At 38.1% G+C, this 25,690-nt stretch overlaps 1 protein-coding gene across 5 annotated transcripts in view; it reads right to left on the bottom strand.

The window, feature by feature from the left end:
- Positions 1-89: 89 nt before the first annotated feature.
- Prlr (prolactin receptor) overlaps positions 90-25,690 on the bottom strand; it is a 176,683-nt gene continuing 151,082 nt past the window's right edge. For 4 of the 5 annotated variants that reach the window (XM_021208501.2, XM_029544149.1, XM_029544147.1 and 1 more), the window contains exons 6-10: positions 22,812-22,981; positions 21,280-21,421; positions 20,732-20,831; positions 20,151-20,220; positions 10,085-18,389 (exon numbers count right to left, since the gene is read on the bottom strand). In XM_021208501.2, the coding sequence (XP_021064160.1) occupies positions 17,403-18,389; positions 20,151-20,220; positions 20,732-20,831; positions 21,280-21,421; positions 22,812-22,981 (1,469 nt within the window). In that variant the 3' untranslated portion in view covers positions 10,085-17,402. Of the gene's footprint in view, positions 495-10,084; positions 18,390-20,150; positions 20,221-20,731; positions 20,832-21,279; positions 21,422-22,811; positions 22,982-25,690 lie in introns of those variants that run through there. The other variant, XM_029544150.1, reaches the window with a different exon arrangement.

The following is a 25,690-nucleotide window of genomic DNA, read 5'->3' as shown; positions in this document are numbered from 1 at the left end:
GAGAGAGAGAGAGAGAGAGAGAGAGAGAGAGAGAGAGAGAGAGGACAGAAAGACACAGAGGCACACAAAGGAACACAGAGAGACACACAGAGACAGAGAGATACACAAAGACACAGAGAGAGACACACAGAGACAGAGAGACACACAGAGACAGAGATATCACTATGTGGAACTGGGGCAACAAGATGGCAGAAGGCTGAGCTAAAAGAAAGCAAACATGAGCTGCTCAAAAAACACAATTAACACTGATCTCATTTGTAACTGAGCAAATTTAAAGTCTAACCAGGCAGGCCTCCTGGAGACCAGATTATTGGCACTGGGAAAATTCTGTCTTGTTCTCAGCATTTGGCCATGATGGTGGTGGAACCCATTTTGAGAGGCTCCTATTTGAGTCTTCAGCTTCAGTAGTCAAGTTCCTCCTCATTGTCCAGTTTTTGAAATCGTCCAGGAAGGGCCAGGCGTCGATCCACCTTGTATTTGCTTGGAGAGCCCGTCTAATTATAGGAGAGAGACTGAGTCAGAACCATGCAGGGGGGCTCCTTTCAGTGGGAAGTAAGTAGGAGTCACAGGGTAGACTGTTTCTCATTGGGGTCCACCAATCAATGATGCTAACTACCAGGGCTCCACAAAGGGTGATACGTGATTGTCTATGGGAATGTAGTTAGCTGGAAGTCAGAGACTCTAAGGACAGGATGCAGTAGTGTTCTGTAGGCGCTGGTTGGCACACCCGTGTGGCTTACCTGCCTCAAGCACAGCCAATTAAGTGCTAGAAACTAGGAATAACTGGCTAATGGCTTGTGGTTCACCTCAGTCTTATGTCTGAGAAACTGGATAGATGAAAGTAACTGCAGCTGGCTCCGCCCATAAACCACACCCAGACGTACAAATTACAATGCAGAAGTAACAAGAGATATCAAAAATAAGGCAGCAGGGCTCCTTGAAAGAGGGAAAAATTCCACAATAACTGATTTTAAGTTTCGCTGAGTGGATGAAATTATAGCCCCACATGGAAAAGAATGATAAGAATCATCAACAAGTCCAAAGAAGACATAAGTCCACAACCAGATGAGTTAACAAGAGAGGAATAAACTGCCAAGCAAAATGATGAGGGTGAGCATACACATGAAAGAATTCAACAAGGAGCTGGAATATAGAAAGAGAAATTGAAATTTCAGCAGTGAAAAGATTCATAAACCACATAAAAACTCAGTTTTTGGAATCTTCACCAGGGAAGTGGGTCAACTGGAGAATAGAACACCAGAGCTGAAAGACAGACAAATATAAATGTTCAGATGATAATAAAGAATATTAAGGAAGTAAAAAGAGAGACTGCGAGAGTACCAAGCCACCATTTCAAGTCCGAATGTGTGGGTCATAGAAAGGGAAGAAGGAGAAGAGGAGAGTAGGTACGAACTAAAGAAGCAGAAAACATTGTAAATAAAATGACAGGAGAGAGCTCCTCAAACCTTGGGTAGGACATGGGCATCTAGGTAGGAGAGGCTACACGAACCCGAGACGCATGGGTTTATGTGTAAAACTGCTCTCCCCTGTGGCCTTCCACGGTTTTTTCTCAGTCTCTGTCTTTAGTGATTTGACTACAATTCAACATGGTTCCTTTTCTCTTTCTGCTCACCTTTATTTCTGGTTCTTTCACCACCATGAGAATATAGGAAAGAGTTCATCTCATTAGAAGAGTAGATAATGAAGACAGGAAGGGTCAAATTATCATGAAATAATCAACACATGGCAGGAATTAGTATGCATCCTCCAGTGAGAACTCGGATGTTAAGGGTGTCTTCTTTCCAATTAAAAGATCCAGACTAGTGTATTTGATTAAAAAAAAAAAAAAAAAAAAAGACAACCAAATCAATCCCTTTCCAAACAGTAGAGCAAAACTATTAGATTGTCTGCTACTTGCTAGATGTCTACTTAATTGGCAAAGAAAAACACAGCTTAAAAGTAAAAGTATAGAAAAGATGTCTCTAGTCGATAGAAACCGAAAAAAAAGGAGTATCTATACCCACTCATCTCTAACAAAACCTTTAAAACATATGTGTGTGTGTGTGTGTGTGTGTGTGTCTATCTATCTATACACACACACACACATATATGATAGTTATATAATATCCGACAGTCTGTTACTTATGTTTGTTTTGTCTCCTTAGATATTAGTTTTTATCTCAGCACTTTATCATCCTTTGTGATTCTTTCTGATGAAAATTGTGCAGGATGTGAGATAGATTCTGAGGCAAAGAGACCTTTAGTGTGGGTTTTCTGTTAGCCTAGTTAGAAATGGAGCTCTATGGAATGTTTTCCATAGTTTAGGAACTAGAGTATTAAACTTTTCTTGAGTGTGTTTGGTTTTGAATTGATTTTGACTGTGTTACCACTGTGTACTCCGGCCTTTAATTCATGACCCCTCTGCCTCAGCCTCCCAGCCTCTACCTTTGCCTTTGTGTTCCCTGCTGCCATTGGCTTGCCCTCAGAATTTTAAAAAATCATTTACTATCTTAGTGTGAGTGTGGGTGGCTGGGTGGGCACATGCATGTCACTCATGAGGGGACCAGAGGACAACTTTCAGGAGTCAGTGCTCTTCTCTTCAGGACATCAAATTCAGGTCATCAGGCCATTGCCATCTATTGAGCCAACTCTACAGCCTGGCAACTCTTTTAACTATAGAGGTGTAGGTACACACAGTAGTCCTAGACTCTTATGAGTCTACTTCAGTCTTTCAGTAACTGCTTATCTCTGGGCTGTGACTTCACAGTTACTCTTCTGATAGAACGACATAAGAAACAATAACAACAACAACAATAACAATAACAGCACAAACAATAAAGTACTCCTGCCTGTTCCCTTTTCCAGCTTCAGTCTAGCATTTGAAGCTCTTTTTTGGTTCTTGTTACCTGCTCTTTTTTTTTTGTTGTTTTCTACCTTAACCACTACAGAAGACTAGAGAACACTAAGAATGTCCAGCATTTATTTATAATTATAAAACACACACACACACACACACAGAGTTATAAGGCTTTGGCAAAGTCAGTCTCCCCCCGGAGAATGGATCCCTGCTAAACTGAAGTCTTTTAAGTATATTTCTGCATTTGTTTTTGAAGTCACAGCAACGTGGTGATCTTAACCCTGGTGATCCAGGGATGTTTTTATAGACAAGACAAATGAAAGTTTAGGAATCACCCTAACGGTGGCTGACAGAGATTTCTCCTTACATGTTAGTCCATACCCAGCCTCCAGTAGTCTGCCAACACTATCTCAATGTTCCTGCTAGTCATGGTTCCAGTGGCTTCTGCTCCAGGAGAGGTCTTGGTTGTACTGTTAGGATTCAACTGTCTCTCTAAGTTTCAGGATGACAATTCACTTTGCAACTTTACTTCTCTGCTGGGTTCAAGGGAAGCAATCAGTTTCAGTTTTCCTGGCTTGTTACTTCAAGGATAAGCATGACAATTTCTATGCTGTAGACATGCCTAATTTAATATGTCCTTCTCTACCACTTGTGGACACAGAATTGTGTGTGCTTAATTTTTTTCTCCCTTTGAGAAAATCTTTAAAGAAAGGTTCCTAGGTCAATGAGTAGGTGCATTTTAAATGCATGTCCACAAGATACAATCAATTTATGGTCTAACTGATACTTTATAAAACTATTTTTCAAGATGTTTCTCACTTGACTTCTTTAGAATGAAGGAATATGGACTGAATCCAAAAACTGGGAGGATGAAGGGAGAGACTCCATCTAGAAAAACTTCTCCTTCACCCTAACAGTTACCTGGGGTACCAAGTCCAAACCTTGCCCAAGGTTCATTCTAGAACATCAGCTAAATCGAGCTGCCTCTGAGTTATGAGAAATATAGGAGACAACTGTTTTGAATCACTGGAGGTAGATGAGACAGACTTTCACCAACTATACAGCAAGATCAGAGAAGAACTTCTCCAGCAAGATAACTAGTAAATGGGGGTGGGGGTGGGGGTGCCGATCTGTGTTTCCCTTCCATCTGAAGCCATTTCCAAGACAGTGAATCCCCAAGCAGCAGAGCGAGTTTTATCAGGTTGGGAAATTTGAGAATTTCTTCTTGAAAATAAAAGCTGGGCAAACATCATCAGTGCGCGTACAGGAAGATTGGCACACAGGCCTACCACTTGTCAATTGGTTAAGTTCTGAGTGCAAATTAGTTTTGCCAGTATCAGAACAAGGCCTGGTAAGAGTTACTCAGGGTAAACGTTAGCATTCCCTACATAATCCCTTACACCTCCAGGTCTCAGGGCCTGTGGAAGGGGAATGGAAGGAGAATGCTATTTTGGGAAAGTTTTGGAAAAGTGAAAGTCACATAAAGCCTTATATGCATTTCCGCTTCTTTACTAATGGTCTGTGAAGAGTGGTTTGTACAGGATGACGAGACCGCGATTAAAACTTGTGAGGAGAAGTTCATAAGTAGAAGTGTGGCTCGGCAGCAGTAACCATTAGTTCCATGCAATACTGATTTCTTGAAAAGTAGCACAAAGTGCAAAGACATTTGGACTGCTCCTATCGGAACGATTCGACTTGCTGCTTCTTAAAAAGCCACACTGCAGAGACCTGGGACAAGGTGACTTGGTTTTTCTATTGAACTCCAGTGCCCGAAAGCACACAGAGTAAAGTCTGCCTAGCACTGTGTCTGATACACAATGCTCCTTCAAAAAAACAAAAAACAAAACAAAACAAAACAAAAAACAAAAACAAAACAAAACAAAAAAACAAAAAGCAAAAAACCAAAAAAACAAAACAAAAATAAAATAAAACAAAAAACAAAAAAACAAAAAACCTTCCTTTTTATTATTATTAGTTCTTCGTGGTATACAAAAAAATGTGCTTTGTTCTGACATATGTGTCACTGTCCTTTGTGAATATTTGGCCATCCATACTCTCTCTTCCTTCCCACTTCTGCTGGTTCTGGCTTCTGCTTTCCCATCGACATTCCTGCATGAGAAGCTACAAACTGCTTGTTAAAGTGTAACTCAGAGGTGGATGTGGTCCAGTGACTGATGGGTAATTTCAGTGAAAAAGGTTTGGAGTCACAAGGACACCTTACAATTTCTTCTTTGGAAAAAGGCATGGCAGAAACCTTTCTGAGGACTGGTCCCTCTCTTAGTAGGCATACTTTTCGAGTTGCTCTTTGTTGTGAACCTGCCAATCAAAGCACAATGATTTCCTCCAACCATTTGAAATTTCTAAGAACTTGGTCACTCACTCTTTTGTTCCTGTGTGGCAAGGGGTGGTGGTAATGGTGGTGGGGAGGCTGTCCCTAACCTTGGAGCCCGCACATACAGTCTGACAAGGATCCTCACTTAATATCTATTCCTGTAATGATTATTAAAGAATTGGTCTCATCCATATAATTCAGAATTCAAAAGAGAAAATAAAGGAAAAAATACATTAAATGAGAAAAGAAAACTGACCTCCTAAAGGACAGGGCACAACAATAATAACAACAGCAGCAGCAACAGCAACAGCAACAATAACAACAAACAAAGCCCCTGAATAAAAACAAAGCTCAAAACAATAACTAACCAACCAACCAGCCAAACACAAACCAAGCTCAATTGGAAGAGGTAAACAGAAAGCTAGCTATGCATTCATAAGATGGAACAACAAAAAGAGATTAAATTCACTATCCAAAAGAAAGTAACAATGTTAGTATCATAAAAAGTAGATGTTATGGTAAAGGGAAACCATAAATTGGAGATTGAAGGGATCAAAATTAACAGTGCAGTGGTTTTGAACCCCCAAAGTGGTTATGACCCCCAAAGCTGTTGCACATCAGATATCCTGTGAATCAGATATTTATGTTATGATTCATAACCATAACAACATCACTATTGAAGTATCAATGAAATAATTTTATGGTGAGGGGTCACCACAACATGAGGAACTTTATTAGGCATGTGGAAACTACTATACTACAAGGGCTGAAAATTTAAGCCAATATGCACCTAACTTATAGATAGTAAAGTAAAAAAGGATAGAACCTCAAGAAGAAGGATTCTTAAAACAAAATATTAATTTATCTGTGATCACCTCAGAAAGTTCTATATCTTAAGGAACAAAATGATCAATCTCACAAGTGCAAAAACTTTAACTTTTAAAAGGAAATTAGATCTAATAAAACTGCCAAAGTACACAGTGAGAAAGTGATGTTTTCTCAAGAATACAATTGTGAATTAGCCCTAAAATATTTTTCTGAACAGTCCTACTATAATAATCTACTCCTTAATTAATGGAGAATTAATTATCAAATGATAATGTTCATATGAATTATCAAAGAGATTTCTTTAATGTAACGAAGGGTATGTATGAATGCTAGCCTACCTAACTCCACTTAACAGCAAACTTTTAGCCACATTCTTTTTGAAAGCAGGGAGCTGGGAAAAAAGGCCTTTTATGTATCCTTTCACCAATATAATAATACTGGAAACCCTATTCCAAAGAACAGATCGGGAAGAGAATTAAGAAGTGGGGAGCGAAGGTAGAGTTGTCTTCTAAGGGTATAATTGGAAAAACAAAGAAAATTTAAGAAAACCTACAAATTATAAGAACTAATGGAGTTCAGTTAAGTTGCAATGCACCAGATGAATTATTTTTTTAAATGAATGTTTTTAGCTAGCAGTAACTGCTTAGAATAGGATGTTTCCCCCCAAAGGTGCCAATACCAATAGCAACAAAACTTGACAGGTATCTAGAAATGAGTTTCATACAACAAGAAGCACAAATGCTCACGAGGAATCATGTAAAACTTTCGTGAAGCAACGGGCCATGCTCACAGCAAGGAACACTGTTCGAAACTTGCAGCTTCTCTCAGAATTAATGAACAACCTTAACACGAAACAGTTTCATATCCAGCACATTAGTTTAGGAGATGCGTAGGATCGTCTCAAGTTTACATGATGAAGAACTGAATGAATGGAATATTGTGTGGAAGGGGTATAGCGATGTGAGAATTGTTTGCTGGATATTCAGATTTTGTATGAGAAATAGGAATAACATCAGAGAGCCAGGGCAGGAGTAGAGAGAAGCACAAATTATGATCTGTCATAATTTAGGATATAGTAAAAGAAATATATAACACAAGCAGTAATGAATGAATTGTTCAGACATGACATGGATTTATCAGTGAAAAGGATATTAAAGTAATAATGATATTAATAATTCATTTTATATTCATCAAATTATCAAAAAAGAGAACATCTGGCAATACTAGATGGTAATATATGGTGAGGAATGGAGGCTCCTACGTAGATGGGGCAGGTGTATTGGTGCAAATATCCTGGAGACAACAATTTGTCAGTATCTAGGGATTATAAAAATATGCTTTTTATATCACCCTACACATTTATATTATGGAGAAACTCTCTTTACAGTTGCATCCAGCAGATAGAACCAGTAAAGGGAAGCTACTGATATCTCAAAATGTCAAATGAGAAACAAACCAAAATCAAAGTAGAGTGATATATGCCTATATAGAGTGATATATGCCTATAGTGATATATGCCTATACAGAGTGATATATGCCTATAGTGATATATGCCTATAGCCACCTCAAGCAGCAAGAAGTTGAGCCTTATAAATATGAGAATCCATAAAATTTGAAACATATCACTTACTGAAACACGGATATGAAGTAAATGTATTTTTTTAAAGACAGGAAGCATATACAACTTCAAGATTGAGGATGACATTAAATGAGGAAGTAAAGAATTTAGTTTTGAAGAATATACATGCTAGCTTCTGTGATGTTCATTGGTTAAAAAAAGATATGAAACAAGTAAGGGAAAATACTGATACTGAGAACATTTGGTGTTTGTAAATAGGCATTTGCTGCATTTTCTATGCAATTTCCGGGTACTTTGTGAAAAATCTTTATTCAATAAAAACATGGTCAAACTATAAGTAACATTCTAAGTGAAGATGTAGGGTGATTCTAGTTTGGAAGAAGTTGACACAAGAAAGGTCAGTTCTGCCACTTTGATTTTGTGGTTTCACAATCTGATTGCAACTTGGATTTGGAATTTCTCCTATTGATTGTTCTTGGTTGTTCCAGGGAGAAGATCCAAGAAACTTTTGGGTGCTTTCAGTCATATTTGCATTTTCAAGACATGAATTTGGCAAATGAAGAAAAACAAGGAACACAAGGGCCGTGGAAGGAGAGGCCAAGCTCAGCCTGTTTGGAAGCATGAGTCAGATTTGATTTAGAATTAGAAGGAAAATAGAAGGTGTTGAAAGCTGAGTTCAATTTTTGTCTTTAGGAAAACATGCCATGGATGAATGGCCAAAAATAAAACGTTTTAGTATGTGCCTCAATATCTTAGTTCCAAAGAGCTTTGGAATGTCATTTTCCCCTTCCACCAAATCCAAACCAAACCAAACCAAACCAACCCAAACCAAACCAAACCAACCCAACCCAAACCAAATCAAATCAACAGGTTCTAATAAAGTTTGTTAAAGAAAGAGCTTGCTTCAAGTTTTTCATATAATAAGTGGTATTAGCATGTACTAGGAAACAACTTATTAAAATAAATTTAAGTTAAACACTGCTACCATTGTAAAAACGCTGACTCTGAAAAAGTATTGGAATCCCATGAAACCAGTTCAGCAACACTGCAGTATCATGTAAAATAAAACTACCAGCAATGTCATTTAAGGTTATCTTCTAAGTTTCATAAGAAGTAAACACCACTCCAAACATGTACTGGTGGCATTTACAACTTTTTTTCTAAACATACTTATGAAATTTCCATTTTTTTCTTCCACTCCTATTCAATATCCAACATCCCACTGGTATTTTGGTTATGTTCTAGACTTAAAAGTATTTTATAATACTCATAAAACAATATGAGCCTTAAGCCAGTTTGTAAAGAACACATTTTAATATGAACCTGGTCATTAAAAGAGAGTGTTTAATGTTCCCAGGGTTGGCTGCTGTTGTGTAGTATAGTTTGGGACATGCTTATCATAAAGAAGAGTCATAATTTTAGATGCTAAGAATTCTGAATTACACACTATCAGAAATTGGTTGGATTTCCCCTGCACACTTTAGGGGGACTATCAAATCTAGGTGGAGATTTTCTTTCCATACACTAAGGTCCCTGGAGAAGGGGGGGAGCATGTTAATGACATTATGACCTTATTTCTTAATCCTACACACCAAGATGGAAGTTGCATCTCCTAGCTTCCAAATAGTGGGATGAGTATGGAGACTCTACAGTGGAGGAAGACTCGGTGAGTTCAGATTTTAGACCTGATTCTACCAAGATGTGGCAACACGAATTCCTGTTCTCTTTCAGAACAGCACACACAATACATTCAGAAAACATGCTACCTATTTTATATCCACAGGTCACCGTTAACTGTATGTTACTTATTTTTGGTGACCCACACTCCAAATGAGGCAAATTAAAAATACACATGAGCCCTAGAATTAAAAGCAGATGGTTCTAATAGAAGTATGGCAAAGTCAGTGTTGCTTTGCCCAAAGCCAAGCTGTATAATCTGATAATCACTGTGAGAAAAAAAATATGTCAATTCTCCAATAAGACACAGCATTAGAGAATTAGTGGGAGCAGACAAGAAGTCTTCAAGTAATCCAAACACATCTTGCACAGGTCTGTATCATAGACTGAGCATTGGATGAGTCTAGATCAGAATTACTAAAAAGGTCTGGTTGTTAATAATAGTGATGAGTCATACTGTCCAAAGGGATCCCATTTACCTTTTGATGGGTTGGTCCTTCCTTTACAACATTTAAATGAGCTTCCTGTACTCGTTCTCCATAAGCCCAGTTTCACCTTACCTTGTTTCTATCAACTTCTCATATGACACAAATGAGATAAATGAGGGGGATTTTTTTGCCTTGCCTTTGGGATGGGTGTACACAAATTGGAAAATCTGTTTGGTTCAACTTATACGAACAATTCCTTGATTACAGATCATTCAGTGGTTAAAATGTCTCCAATAACATTGCTTTAGCCATATGTATGATATTTTGCTCATCTCAATTTCAAAAAACATTAGAAGGACAAGCAAGGGAAACAAACATTTATTGAGCCAGGCACTGAGCTGCGTATTTTCAATAATGACAGAAATAGAAATATAGTGACCATATTATTCTGGGATGTCTAAGATTCCATTTGGCAAGCATTATTTTTAGCATGCAGTAAAAATATGAGAGAAATTAGCATAATCTTCATATAATTGACAAAGATTTAACTGTCCATGTTGTCCCTACAAAGTGGATGGAGACAAGTGAATAAATTCATAAAAACTAGGAAGTACAATGCACAATAACCCAAGATTTGCAGAGTGAAAAAATGTAGGAGGATAAATCATAAGAGTTTAGCATCATATCACCCTTTAATGCTAAAGAAAAAAGTTGATATTACAGTAGTGAGACATAGAAATGAGACTTTAAGTTCAAAACAAGATCATTTCTGATAAATGGCTGACTCAATACCACAAGATATTTGGTGATTAAGATCAAGTAACGAGAAAATTTGTTTCTTGGGAGTTTGGGGAAGTGAAATTGCAAATTTATGATTGCAGATCTGACAGCCAAAAAATTAGAAGAATCACTTCATCCACATCCAAGTGATTCTGTTCATTTGCATTTCAAACAACAGCAACAAAACTAAGAACCAAGGGAGGCCAAGGGGATAAACATCTTTGAGCCAGGCACTGAGTTGGGTATTTCATATATAATGACCCAGGTTATAGTTGCTTTGGCCACCCAACTTGAGGTGACTCACTGATAGGAAAAACACCTGCACTCTATGATTATTTCTTTAAATCTGATGACTTAGTGTGTACTCTTTCTGAACTTCGCTCATCAGCCAATGTCTACAAAATATCCAAATGTGAAAATGGTTCTTAATAAAACCTAGCATGCATCTGCAAAGTAATGAATTAGAAGGTTTATTATCAGGTTAAAAGTGACAATAACAGCAAACACTTCTAATACCCCACTTAAAGTTTAAACTTTGTGTGGTATTTTGTAGGGAAAGAGCAGGAGCGAGGTAGTGGTAGCTCTGGAAACAGGGGACCGTATGCTACAGCGGAGTCTTTGCTTCAATATGGCTTTACAGAAGGCAATGATCACTCAACGGGCTGGTTACTTTGGTTTATACAAGAGACTCTTACATTGTTTAAAATTAATGACAGAGCACAAAGCACAAAAGCAAGTCTCAAGGTGCAGAGAACACTCGGGGATCACAAGAAGCCAAGCCAAAGGGTTGACATTTCAACCATTGGTGGGTTGTACTTTAAACACACTAGTACCCCAAGTCAGTTATACAAGGACATACACTATCACTTGTAGACAAAGATTAAAGGGAAAAATCAGTACATTCACAGTTTCAACAGAAATATATGATTACATACACGATTACATATATTTAGTTTTGCTTTACAGACATAGACATAATTATATTGAAATTAGATATGATTAGATCACAATTCATTAAATAATGATTATCACTTGTATTACATGATAAATTTTACAATAAGAGGATTATATACTTCAATATGGCATATATGGGTTTTTGAATCACAAAAAGCAAAATAGTGTAAAATAACATTCTTTAGAGTAAAATAGCATACTTTAGAGTTAGGAGTGTCACATGAAAAGTATATCAAATATCCCATCAACACCAGTTCAAACATACGAATGTGGCATCTTTCATTTCTAACTACAAGCAGCTTTGAAGGAAGGTCACTAGGATGTGGAAGGGAGGTAGTTTTAAAAATTCAAAATCTGTTTCTCAGGAATTTAGTAAAACAAATGATTTTCAGAGGTATTTTTCTCTTAAAATTTCTTTTTTATTGTTTGTATTTTTAGAGAATGTGATAAAAGACTGCCCCCCCCCATTTGCAAAATGTGCACAGAAAAACCAAGCTTGTATTTTGAAGTATATCCAAGGGGGCATAATTTGACCATAACTAATAAAGTTTATGTTTGATAGTACTGTTTCTGTTACAATTTTTTTAAAGAATTTCTTCTTCTCTTTTTAAACAACAGTAGGTAAATATTAATCAACATGCTAAGACTATCTGTGAATCCCTTTACTCATTGACCAGACTGTATAGATGGTTGCCTTTCTCCTCTATGTGTCTCAATGCTTTATAACTGGACATAGAAGGAGTTGGTGTGAACAGAACTGCTGTTAGCCTGTAGTCTTAGAACTTATGTATACCTCTCTGCAATTCATTCACAATTACATGTAGATTTACCGTTTCCGGTAAGATTTGAGTGAATGTATACCCCATTTGGTGGGGTTCTGATATGCCCTACATTTTGGAACATTCTGTTTTTTACCTCTCCCCTCCACTGGAAATTCATACCTGCAGAACTCAAACCTAAAGTTATCTTTTTGGAAAATAAAACTCTGAGAGGAAAATCTCCATGTGATTCACAGATAGTGCCTATTACTCATAGGAAAGGACTGTAGTTATAAGTAGATTTTCTGGTTAAATCATAAACTCTGAAGAAAACAGTATATTTTTTTAAAGTTTCTTTTTAAGGCAGTAAACATCTACTCATCAAGACATCCCAGATTTATTAGAAAATGAGTTGCTGGCTTGAATCTTTAAACACATACATATCAAAACGAAGCATTATTTATGACCATAATTTAGGTTTGTGTCTGTGTGGAGAGTTAACAATTGGTTCATCTTATGCAGAGTCAAATCATTGTTTATGGGTAATTTCGTACCTACAGACCTCAACTTTACTTTTCTGCATAATTAATCTTTAGGGAGAATAGCAGGCCCTGGAATGAGGGGCTCAAAAGGCTATAAGAATGTAGAAATGGTAAGGAGGCAGAACCTCAAGAGTTCTGGTCTACCTGATTTGGAGACATGGCTCTCAGGTTTTTGTTAAGCATGTCTTTACACAGTTTCAGGCATTTACTGTCTAAGTTAGGGGCATATTGGCCATGGCCCCTGGGCTTCTTTTTACCTACAATCTTAGATTTTACTTAACTCATGAGAATTAAAGACAGACCTAGAAGAAATTGTAGAAGCTTTTTTTTTTTTTTGAGAGGGTTAACCTACAAGAGGGGAAACAAGTGGTCAGAATTAAAAAAAGAAAAATCAAGGTCTTGCAGCCTATTTAGTAGCAGTAACATGACCCAGAGTTGAACAATGAGGGCTCAGAGACTCTCCTACCAGAATCAGTATTGTGCTTGAGCCAAAAAGGTCAGAAAAAAAAACCTTGTTTGACGATGTATATATAAAGCTTTCATCCATAACAAGTCACAGGATAGATATTCAAGGTCATTACTACTTTTCCATCTGTGTGCAGAGCTTCAAAGTGCACACATTGGCCTCTTTGGGGCCAGGCATATAATTCAGTGTCATTCAAGAATGAATCAACATTGTTTTCAGAATGGAAAGTCTTGAATTACAGGCTCCCAGGTTCATCTCCAATCATGCTCAGACTCAGGCAAAGTAATTGATACTATTCACTTTAGTTCTCTGATGATTCAATTAAGCTATATGCAAAAAATCCCTGCACATTTTGTTGGTTAGTCTTTAGAACATTTTGTCATCCCCCCTCCTTTTTCTTTGTCATCTCTCCATTTATTTAAAAGAAATCCATTTAAGATAAAATTTGCTTTCCAATTAATGCACTTTTCTTCCAAAATGAAACCTTTTAGAAACAAAGAAAGGCACTTTGTAAAACATATACATATCTCTTTCTTTCTTGTCTATGCTAAATTGAAGTTGCTAAGGGTAGGCTGGGTCATTTTACAAATGATGAGCAGCAAAATGAAAATGGAGGAGCTAGTTTTCCATCAGGACAAACTTTCCCCTGGAGTTCAGGTCCTTTGGTTGTTCATTGACTGTGGATTCACCTTGGATCAAGTAAAGTGTCTCCCGGCTTTAATTTTACACATGCAATATGGGCTTGACTGTTTCCCACCAAACTGGTTTACAGTGAATCATTGACCTATAACTGACCACCAGGATTGGTCTCAGGCACTTAGGAGAGTGTATCATCTATTAAAAGTCAGTGACATTGCTGATGGTACGTTGTGCTCATATGAAGTTCCTTCTATGTACTTGTTAAAACTTATCAGAGAACATTCTGCCATTTGTGTCCTAAAGTTCCATCAATCATCCAAATGAATATATTTAGTTTCCATGTACTTCATAACTTGAAAATTTTCAGAGAGTAGCTTAGAAAACTATACATTTTTAAAATGATTCAGCGGCAAAGGTTCTTTAATCTACATGGGCAATGGTTATTCATTAAACAGGATGATGAGAAAACAGGCAACAACCAAATACGAGAATAGAGGTTTGAGGCTGTTGGCTCCATGCAGGAATGAGCATGGCGAAAGACTTGTGTCTCATTTCCTGTGTCTTTCTTAGCGCTCTATCTTACCTCTGCACCCATATCTCCATATGAGCCTAGAGTATGACTTACACCGCATCCATATAATATAAAATACATGTTCAGTATGTGAAGACAAATGGGTGCTGAGACTTTAAAGAGCGAAACAGGACAAGCACAGGAATGAAGGTGGCTCTGCATTTTTATAATTTGCCTGAAACCTTCACTAAGATGCAAGGGATTGGTTTTGATTATTCATCAAGCCACAGAATCAAGGAGACCGAATTTCAAAAGGCTGTAGAGATTATTGGGTCCAACACAAAGAAAACTAGAATAGGTAATTTGTCTTTCCAAGGCAAAACAGAACTAGATCCCAGGTGTCTCAACCTCTAGTATGCCTTCTTTCATTCAAGCACCTGTCTTTCAATAGAAAATATTTGACCACAAGAATTTAATAAATGTATAGAACTGTATAGATTTGGTTTTCTCCCGTGAATGCTAACTTATTTTTGTGGAATGTAACTTGACTTTAGACAGCCATATTTTCCCACATTTGCAAAATTACATATCTAAAGCCAATTTTTAGAAATTTCAAACTATGAGCAATACAGGCAGTATCAATTTTATAGTGGTGATTTGTAAATAAATGCATTTATTTGTCTCCTGCAGAAGGATAGAATGTCTTGGCAAAGAAGGTTTAATCTGCATTCGCTTTGGTGTTTATTTTCTTTGTCGGTAGCTTTCCAGGTGAATTAGGTTTACTGACCCTCTTGGAGGTTGTGTGTATTTTGCATGTCATTGTCTTGTGTGACTTTATATAAGCTACATTGCTATGTGAATTTTAAATCACTAAGCGTTTTGATTTTGTTTTCTCTTTACATACAGTGTTGCTCATTTCAAGTTACTAAACTCTGCTCCATACTTTCCAAGACAGGGAGAGAAAAATAACTTTTCATGAAAATGGTCATAGAGAAAAATGCTTCTTCAGCTTGAGCGTGCCTGGGAGCTTAGTAAATGTAGTACCATTCAGACTCCAATTCTCTATGTCTTCGAAGATGCAATTGTTTCTCAGACATTCAGTATGGAGGATTCAGGGTATTGCATGAGCCTGGACAACTTTCCCAAATGCTTCTGTTGTTCACAAGATATCTTATATATTAGGAATATAAGCTTTAGCTGCTTGTATTTGTAGTTCTGGAAGCGTTTTCTTTGTTTCTTTCCCTTTGTCGGAGAATCTCAGAGGGCATGTGCATGTTGGGTGAAATGTTAAACTCATAAGAGGTGAGTTCAGAGTCTCTATATCCAGTTGGTGAAAGGAGAGAACTGATTTGCCAAGCAGAGGGAGAGGGAGTCATAGATGCTATTGTTAAATGGAGACCCAAGGTTTTGCTTTGAACTTTCTCAGGAAGCCTGCCCTTGGAGTTGACTTGCAGATTCTACCATCCCCTGACCTTTAAGACTGTTATCACTGGGCAGATGCTTGCTTTCCTAAAACTTTTATCTGGACATCTGTGACGTGAGCACAGCCTGTGCCAAGATCTTGCAAATGCATGAATTCCAAGGAGATGCTGACGTTCGTTTTACTTAAAATCCTTTTGTGTTCAGGATTGCTCAGATAAAAGTAAACAAAATGAAGTCAGCTCTCTGCCTTGGAACCCCTCCGCAGTCATCACTGCCCTTGTTCATGGTGGCTTGGGAGACTTGTCCATAGGTGGCCAGATATCCAAAGCTCATGGGAGAAATATGTTAGGTCTATAGAAAGTCCCAAAACCCAAAGTCAGTGATGGCTGCTGCTTAACATATCCTAGGGATAAAAATAATCAGATAAACCTTACTCTATTGTACTCAATTGAGGTTTTCATCCACTTTGCATTCCTCAGTGGGCAATGGGTTGCATGGCACTTTAGTCTAACAGGGACTTCATATACTGATAAACTTTGAATACTCACTGTAACCTTGCAGCAGAAAACACTCTACTCACTTGACTACGTAAACAGCAGTACTGGGAAGTTAGAAAATAGTCTTTACCTAAGCGATAGAAAAATAGTCTTCAAAAATACATTGCTAAACTTACGGGTTTGTATTAAAGTAGAATTGTATGTACAGTAAGGCAACACTTCTCTTAGCGTTCTGCAATGATTACCTTTTAGATTAATGTTAGTCTTTGGGAAATTTCTTTTTTCTACTAAGAAAATACTAGGGTTTATAACAAATCATCCCCTGCTCAAATGAAGCAAGGAATACATTTGAAATGGTTCACTACGTGGAATTCATTGGCCTTACTTTGTTTGAAAATTTTATTTCCCCAAACTATACACTTAAGACTCCTTAGAATAAAATAAAGTTTCAGCAGAATAACCCATGCTTAACACATTCAAATCACCTTAAGAAAACACTGGGGGCATGGTACCATTTGCATACAGGCAATGGGTCATTAAGGTACAGGGACTGATGTAAACAATTTGGCTGGTGTCCTGGAATGTATTCTTTCCAAAAAGTGCAATATTGGGACCATCATCATGAAAATGAAAGAGGAGTGTAAAGGCTTAGCCATCAGTTCTTAAGAGCCATTTTCATGGCATTTCCAGTCTATCTGTCATCTCTAGGTCATTTTGACTATTTCATACCTTCTGTCAGATGACAAATCGATTGCAGAGGCTATACCTGTTGGCACCATCCCTCAAGAATAGTAAGCGATGTGCTTTTATTTCATTGTATATATATGTATACATATATATATATATATATATATATATATATATATATATATATGGTAGCAAAGAGAAAAATCTACAAATCACAGGAAACAAATTGATTTGTTCTGGAAATCAGCTGTTGGAAAGAGGCAAATGCTGAGCACAAGCGTGTGGAGGAGTGAAGTAGTGTTTTTCTTTTTGTTTTTCTTTTCTTTTCTTTTTTTAATACCCACATCCTGTAACATTTGTTAGCAGACCACATTACTTCATGACTCTTGTAGTGTTCACCTGAAGAGAAATCACATTTTAACCAATCGGTCCAAAAGTCTAGCTCTCAGTGAAAGGAGTGCATGAAGCATGTAGGATCCAGGTAATCCAGCCTGCCCAGTTGGAGCCTGCGGTTGCTTGAGGTTGCAGTAAAGCTGGCCAGATCTTTCTCTGATTGGTTCTGTTCAAGCGATGGTGGAACCTTCTTGACTGATTCCCCGAGCAACGCTGTGTTCTGGGCTCGTGAGTCTGGCACTAACACCAGGATGTTGTTATCTGTGACCCCGGACACCTTGGCATACTCCTTACCGGTTTCAGGAACCCCGGGGTTTTCTGTCTGGTGGTTTTCTCTCTGCTTGAGGAGTAATGATAGCACTCCGTCTCTGTTAACTTTGTGAATCTCCACGTAATCTGGGGGTTTAGCATAGACAGCGGGGCCTTTCTCCTGGAGCAGCGGCCGAGGTGTGTTTTGTTTGTTAGAAGGGAAGCTTTTTGCCCCTTCTTGAACAGCCACTTCTTCCTCTCCAGGGGCTTCAGACGACTTCAGAACATTTTCTTCTGCTTTGTCTGAGAAAGAGTCCAGTGTGTCTATAGGACTCCCAGCTAGCTTGCACACATCGGCAATGCTATGGTAAGGAGATCTGGGCATGTGCTGGCCAGGCGGTAAAGGACATGCTGTAGATCTGGATGCATCTGTATGACCATTGGGGGTGGTGCTTTGGGGGTCTGGGGTGGGAGGAATATTTGCCTCAGGATTCTCTGGCTTCTCGGCGATCTCAGGGATGTGGAAGGTAGGGGGGTAGGCCTTGGGCTCCTCACACTTTTCAGACAAAAGAGAATGACTGTCATAGCTTCCGTGACCAGAGTCACTGTCGGGATCTAGGTGTGTGGGTTTCACACCTTGACCCGGATACTCTTTGGAATGGGATGGCATTAGCCGCTCGTCCTCATTGTCATCCACTTCCAAGAACTCCACCAGCAAGTCCTCACAGTCAGAAGTGGGGGGAAAGTCTTGGCACCCCAAGGCACTCAGCAGTTCTTCAGACTTGCCCTTCTATTGAAACACAGATACAAGGAGAGATGGCTGTTATTAGCTTCATCACATGCCACCCTTGGCGTCACAGCTGAGTGGTATCTGAGCAGAGTAAAGGGGCTTTGCTCCTGGGGCAGCAGCCAGGCTGTATCTTGCTTAGTCTTGGAATGGAAGCTTTCCACCTGCTCCTGCTCAGGAGAAGGCCCCTGTAGGTAGTCTCACAGAATCCCTCCCTCCCCAGACTGTAGACTTGTGTATGTCAGGCCACCAGAGTCACCTTTCGAGTTCTACCTGCCAAACTTCTCTGTACGTCTTTCCTAATTTATCCCTGTGGTTCTAATAGTGGTCATGAACTTAATGGGCATATAACACTCAATGTATCATAAACATAGAACTACAAAATGAAAATGTCTTGTGAAACATTTGATGTCATCGTGTTTGCATATCATGTGACACTGGTCCTCCCTGGCTGAGTAATTCTGAGATATGCTGGCTGGCCTCCTAGGCTCCTCTACTGTTTTTTTGGAGTGTGGTGACAGTGGTCCTTGTCTCTGGCTTCTGCCACTCCTCTTCCTTCTCAAACTCTTTTCCCTAGTTCCTACCTCTCCTTTCCTTTCTCTTCTGATCCTATCATTTTCAGTTTCTTCTATACTTCTTTCATCTCTTTCCTCCTGTTCTTTCCTCCTCCTGTTCCACATTGTCTCCCCTACTCCTGCTTCTCTCCCTCTTATCTCAACCCTTTCCTCTTCCAGTCCCCTCCCCCTTCTCAGTCCTCTAACATAGGTCATGTGCCTAAACCTGGGCTTTTATCCATTATCATGTAGCTATGACTTCAGGTAGGTTATTTTCCTTGCTGGATCACAACTTCTCCAATTTTATGATGGGAGTAGCAATAGTTTTCTGCAAGGGTTCTTTTGAGCATGAGAGATAATGGAAGAAAGAGTATCAAAGCTTAACCCTAAATAGCTATTTATCATCAAGTCTCAGTGGCTAGCAGGTTATGCTGAAAGGTAGACAGTTGTTAACTTGCTTAGCTGAGATGTTCCTGTTGGTTTTATAAAGGTCAATACTAGACTGAAGAATGGTGGTAAGATCACTGGACCTGAAGTCCAAATTACTTAGCTCTAGTCCTTGCTGTAATAGTTGCAATCAAAGTGTTTTGGAAGACAAGTTACATTCATGGTAATAACATCAGCTGGCATTTACCTTTAAATACAAGTGAAAGCTTCTGTACACGTCACTGTTAAGGTAAAATTGAAACTATACATTTCTGCCCAGAGACAAATGCTTTAGGTTTGTCTCAGATCAGTCTAACGTACTTAGGAAAACACCAGCCCATGGAGTACTGCTCTACTGACTGCTCGTATGGAGCATAGGGATCATGGGAAATCCTGTCACAGTGGTTTATGTAAAGACCATTCAAGTGGAAGCTTTGACTCATGTGTGAAGGAGATAGTGGTAACAAGTTAGTTAAAATATCTTTCAAGATTCGCTATTTGAACAAAACAGTCATCTCTGACTTCAGTAGCAACCCTGGGCAGTATAGCATGCCTCACCATGAATTTGGGTGTTTCCTAGGTTTCTCTCCTTTCTCGCTGACATTTAGAATATGAAGATTAACACATTCATCCCAAATGCTTCGTTCTGTTACCATATATGCTGCTGAGGAGCGACCACTGGAAAAGGATGATCAAGAGGGCCAGATTGGATCAATGGGGATTGTGTGAACTTAATTATCACCACGTAGTGAGTCACACTGCATCCTCTGCTTCTGGCACTTACCTCTAGCAGATGAGTATCAAATCCTTTTATTTTTGGCCCAGGAACTGGTGGAAAGATGCAGGTCATCATGCTATAAAATAATTTGTGAGAGTGGATAAATGACTCATCTTTTCATTGTTACTATTTGAAAGAGTTTTTCTTTTTCTTTCTAATTCCCAAATAGCTGATGCATGGGCTATAAGAGGTTGAAGTCTGTAGCTGTGTGAAAGTAATAGTAAATGATAAAGGTACTTGAGAAGATACACACTACATCCTGTGCTGGCTAATTTTGGATGATGATTTTTAGGCTACTGGATTATTCTATTTGGTTTTCTCAGTGTTGGCTGCATTTGCCAGATTTCCACAATTTTACAGTTCTAAGTCCCTATTTGATGGAAAGAGCACTGGATTTAAATAAGTACATTTTAATACTTAAAAAAAAACCTCTGAAAAAAGAGTTTTGTATGAGCAAAATTACAGGGACTAGTGGATAAATGCGGTGATAAGGCTGTTTGCTGGTTTCCATCATCTTTGTATCAGGGCTTTTTGTCATTATTCCCAATAACAATGACCGAGAGAAGGGCTGAGAGATAGTGAAGTACCTATAGCCCTTCAAAGCCACTGCCCAGACCATAATCAAACAGATGACAGCAGAGAGAACGGCCACAATGATCCACACAGTTGTATCTTTCAAGGTGAAGTCTAAAAGACAAACAGCCAGAGAACTTTGATCACATATAACATCATCATTAAAAACCAAACCGCCCGCCAACATAACAAACAAAACTCATGGACTCAAGATTTTTTTCTTTCTACAAGATTTTTTTCTTTCTACATGTATCTCTTGACCTGAAAAGCAACCATCAATTGTTGGTAGGCATAAGGCAGACAGGGAGGCATAAGAATGCCCAGTGAGTCCTTGGAAGACATTATAAGCTTATACTTGCAACTTTATTCTAAAACCTGGTGTTTACCAACTGTGATTCAGGCAGTAATACAATTCTTTCAAATGTCTTTTTATTAGATCACCTTTCTAGCTACTTTTTCTAGATACTGCTCAAAATAGTTTCTATATTAATAGCTACTGCATGCAGTTTTATTGTTTATACTGTTTATAAACACAGGTCAAAAGTATAGCCCAAACACTCACCCTTTGGTATTTCAATGGATTTCTCCTGGCTCCATCTGCTCCAGTATCCATGGTCTGGCTTGCAGCGAGTCTGGACAAGGTACTTTTGTCCTGGATATAAGTCAAAAACCTTAAATTGTGTTTGGTGACCTGTAAAATGGATCTAAGGAGGAACAGGAAAACAGAAGACATTTCTGAATTTTGTTACAAGGAAAGAGCCTTTTTAAAAACTAAGTATTGGAGATTTTGGTTGCATATCTCTGTTTAGACCATGCCTTGTTTGCATCACTCTATTCTATCCTTTCTGTCTTCCTCTTCATAGTTCTCTCACAAAATTTAAAAAGTGAGGCAGGTAGATCTCTGTGAGCTTGAGGTCAGCCTGGTCTACAGAGTGAGTTCTAGGAAAACCAGGGCAGCATAGAAAAACAGTGTCTCAAAACAAAAAAAAATTCCCCAAATCACAACAGGATACTTGGTGACAAATTAACTCATACATATGAGAGATAATAAAATTATTAGTTTACAAATTCCAGTGAAGGAATTGAGCCAAAGAATTATTTGTTGGTGCTAAAACGACTAAGTGGAAGAAATCTAAGTCTTCATGAATGTTGAAGTAATCATACATAAATGAAGTGGTACTTAGCAATGAAGACACTAGATTTATGTCTCTCTAATTTAAGACTTAGATTAAGTATCATTTATACCAGGTAGACCAGATGGCTCATGCATCTTGATGATGATGAATGTAGTATGAACTTCATACTAATTACTTATACAGTATGTTGAAATATATGTTAGTCAACTTGAATCTAATTCAGTCCTTAAATCTCAAGTCTGGCTGAAAAAGTCATTGAAGCAGGGAGAGCAGCTAAGTGATTAAACAAAGGACTAATAAAAAGTGAAGATTGTGTGACCTCCTGATGTGACCTCCTGTCCTCACTGTATCAAAACTGTCCTGGAGTAGACTTTGGTTTGGACAAACCAGTTAATAGATATTTTATTTTGAGGAAACCAAGACAGAGAAGATTAAAATATACACTAATTACCATGTTATTTAGGGATTTTAATTACCTTTTAAAAAATGTGTGATCCTAATTTTGACTGCCTTTGCAAATGTCCCCCTTTCAACAGAGACATATACCGAAATGATTAAGGGTAGAATATCATAATGCTTATAATTGTGAACTTATCTTTTTATACTGAGGATCACAAAGTATTTCTTTAAAAACATATTGACCATGTACAGATTAAACTGAAATTCTCTTGCCGCCAGCCTCAGTATAGTTTATGTTCTTCAAGGCATCTGGATCTGATACATCCTTTGGAAGGCACGTTGGGAGCCTGTCCAGTATAAGCAGCTGTCTTTCTGAGAGTTCTGAGTATGAACAAGTTTCGATCTCATTAGAAGGGGGAGGAATTTCCATACCCAGGAGGGCCATCTCAACAAGGTGATGCCAACGTGGTGGGAACTAATTAGAGAAATGATCAATTCTGTCATGGGAGGTTCCTTGCCAGAGGACACGGTTCCTCCAGCAAGCTTCTGTTTGACTTACCTCCCACTCTTCTGCTTCTTCAGACTTTAATCGAATTTCATATTCCATTGTAAACCAACCAGTTTTGACGTCAGTTATGGTGGGTGGGGACCATTTTACCCACAGATAGGTTTTTTTGTCTTTTAGTTGTTTCACTTCTAAAGTCAGGTTCCGAGGAGGCTCTGGTTCAACTGTAGATACAAAGATATTTTTAGTTTCCTTCACTGCTTGGACCTTCTTTTCTGTTCTCTAACGTAACTTGTATTTTCTATCAGTCCAATTTCTCCACTGTATTATGAACTCCTAGAGGGCATGATAAATGAATTTTTCTTCTTAATTATGTAATCAATCATGTTTTACGTGAACATAGAGTTTGAGTGGTAACAATAATAACCAACTGAGATTTTGTTTTGACTATATTGTCTACTTAACACCAACTAGATTCATATACATGTTTACATTCTTTCCCTGAGGGTAATGGCTATGTATTAGTAGTGGAGATGGGAGTTTCAAGTTGAAGTTGCTATATGAGATTATTGGGAAAGAGATTTGAAATAGTTTATTTCCCTTAGTTGGGGCAAGAATCTCCTTGAAGAAAAACTCCACATCCTTTTGTGCATCACCTATTCATCTTCATAATTTCACAGGTAACAAGTTTAGAGATTTTTTGCATTCATCAACTAGCTATGTTTTATACTCAAAATATGCATTATTCCTTATGGAGAACAGCACTAACTCTGCTAGATAATAAATGATTAAGATATGCACAGCACTTGAACTTTTTGATAGTGTTTTCCTAATTAACACTAAAACAGCTTGTTGGCTCATTCATTCATTCATTCATTCATTCATCAAATTTTTACTGAATTTCCACTAGCAAGTGTTTAACATTTCTTTCTTTCTTTTAAAGGTGTGCAGTTTATTAAAATGGTCTCAAGTCAGTTTTACAGGCAAGCCCTGGCCTCCTCAACACCTCAATCCACTCCCAGGCAGAACCAAAACCTTCATACATCAAGTTGGGGGACAAAAAAAAAAAAAAAGAAATCACGATGGCTGACTATTCAGAAATTAAAAACAGAACTAAAAAAAAATTAAGGCAGAAGATTTTGCAGAATATTATTTACACAGAAGCAATGCTGTCACCTCCTAGTGTGGACGCAGAGTGTGGACTTGGCCATCTTCTTCTTAGGAGTGGGGGTGACTTATGGGAGGGTGAGGGACATCCTATAGCCATATAATTCATTAATATTTCTTGAATGCATATCAGCATATCAGGGAGGATGGGGGGGAGGGGACACTGTACAAGAAGAATCCATTTTCAATTAATAAAATAAAATAATGCTCTAATAATGCATCATCATTTAAGCCCCTCCTCAAATGTCATGACCCCATATTCCAGGTGCAGAAGGGGCACAATTACCAGTCTAAGGAACATATTTAATATGAGTGTTATTTGAATCACAGAGGCAGATTTATTTGGAAACAATTTTAAATAGTTCCGCCCCCCCCCAGAAGGGAGATAGAATTAATGGGTATGTAACTTTCTGAATGAACTAATCTTCTGAATTATACAGTTTACTATTATTTTAAAATGATGATTTTGTTATATGTATTTTACAATTAAGAAATAACCACAAGGCATGTTTACAAGGCCGCTAGTCTCAGAGTTCTCGAAGTGTGGGCCATGGAACTACTGTCCTAATGGTGAAATAACTAGGGTGCTGGCCTGTCTCACCTTTTCTTTCCTGTTGCTCAATAACATGTTCTTTATTCTTGACTGTGGGATCCCAGCTGTAGATGCAACCTCCGTATCAACTCCCTTTCCTCAAGACTCTTGAAACTTCATGGAAGAGGGGGCAGAAAGAATGTAATAGCTGGAGGTTGGGGAGGAACGCTAGGAAATGCTGTCTTTTAGACATGATGTGATTGTTGTATACATGAATTCAGAGCTGTTGAGGCTCTCTGTAGAGGATATGCACACGATCAAATCAGTTAAACTTTTTCACTTGGAGAGAGAGGGACTCCTGAGGCCCCAACCCCAACTGAAGTGCTACTGGTGGTTGGTAGAGACTGGAGGAGAAAAAAAAAAATCACTTTTCTTTGGGGGTGGGGGAAATGATTACTTGCAGGTTGCTCATGACTCACTGGAAGACACCCCCCCATATGGGTAGCATTAATTGGCTACAGTGTATTATTAAACATAAACAAACAAACAAAAAACAAAACAAACAAAAATGAAGACATGGAATTGGGAGGGAGGTGTGCATATATTGTAAGGCCTCGGCCTGCTTTCTCTTGTTGTGTGTTATTACTTAAATTAGGAAGGCTTGAGTAATTTCAAATCTTATTAACTGCTTCATAAATTATTATCTAAGGCAAATAATAAACCGCATTTTCCTTATCCTATCTATTTTCCTAGGAGTTTATTTATTGTCTGTGCCAAACCATAAAAGCCATTACAGCTGTAGTCAAAGTGCAAAGAGACATCTCTTAGATCGACAATTGGCTTTATGAATGAAACATTATGTAAATGACATTAACCTTCAGCCAGTTAATACTTATCTCCTATTGTAACCATTATTATTATTATTATTATTATTATTATTATTATTATTATAATATTTGGGGGATACTTGATCCCAGGGATTCTTTTTTATTCATATTAGGCAGCACCCTGTCATTAAGCCATATCCCAATCACCCTCATCTGACTTGGTATAATAGTAATATCTCAAATTAATAATGAAGTAGATATGAAATTGATAGAGGAGAAAGTGGGGAAAAGCCTCGAAGATATGGGCACACGGAACAAATTTCTCAACAGAACACCAATGGCTTGTGCTGTAAAATCAAGAATTGACAAATGGGACCTCATAAAATTGCAAAGCTTCTGTAAGGCAA

This window comes from Mus pahari, chromosome 11, assembly GCF_900095145.1.
Source record: "Mus pahari chromosome 11, PAHARI_EIJ_v1.1, whole genome shotgun sequence".
NCBI classification, from domain to species: domain Eukaryota; kingdom Metazoa; phylum Chordata; class Mammalia; order Rodentia; family Muridae; genus Mus; species Mus pahari.
This window is presented reverse-complemented; position numbering and strand designations above follow the sequence as displayed.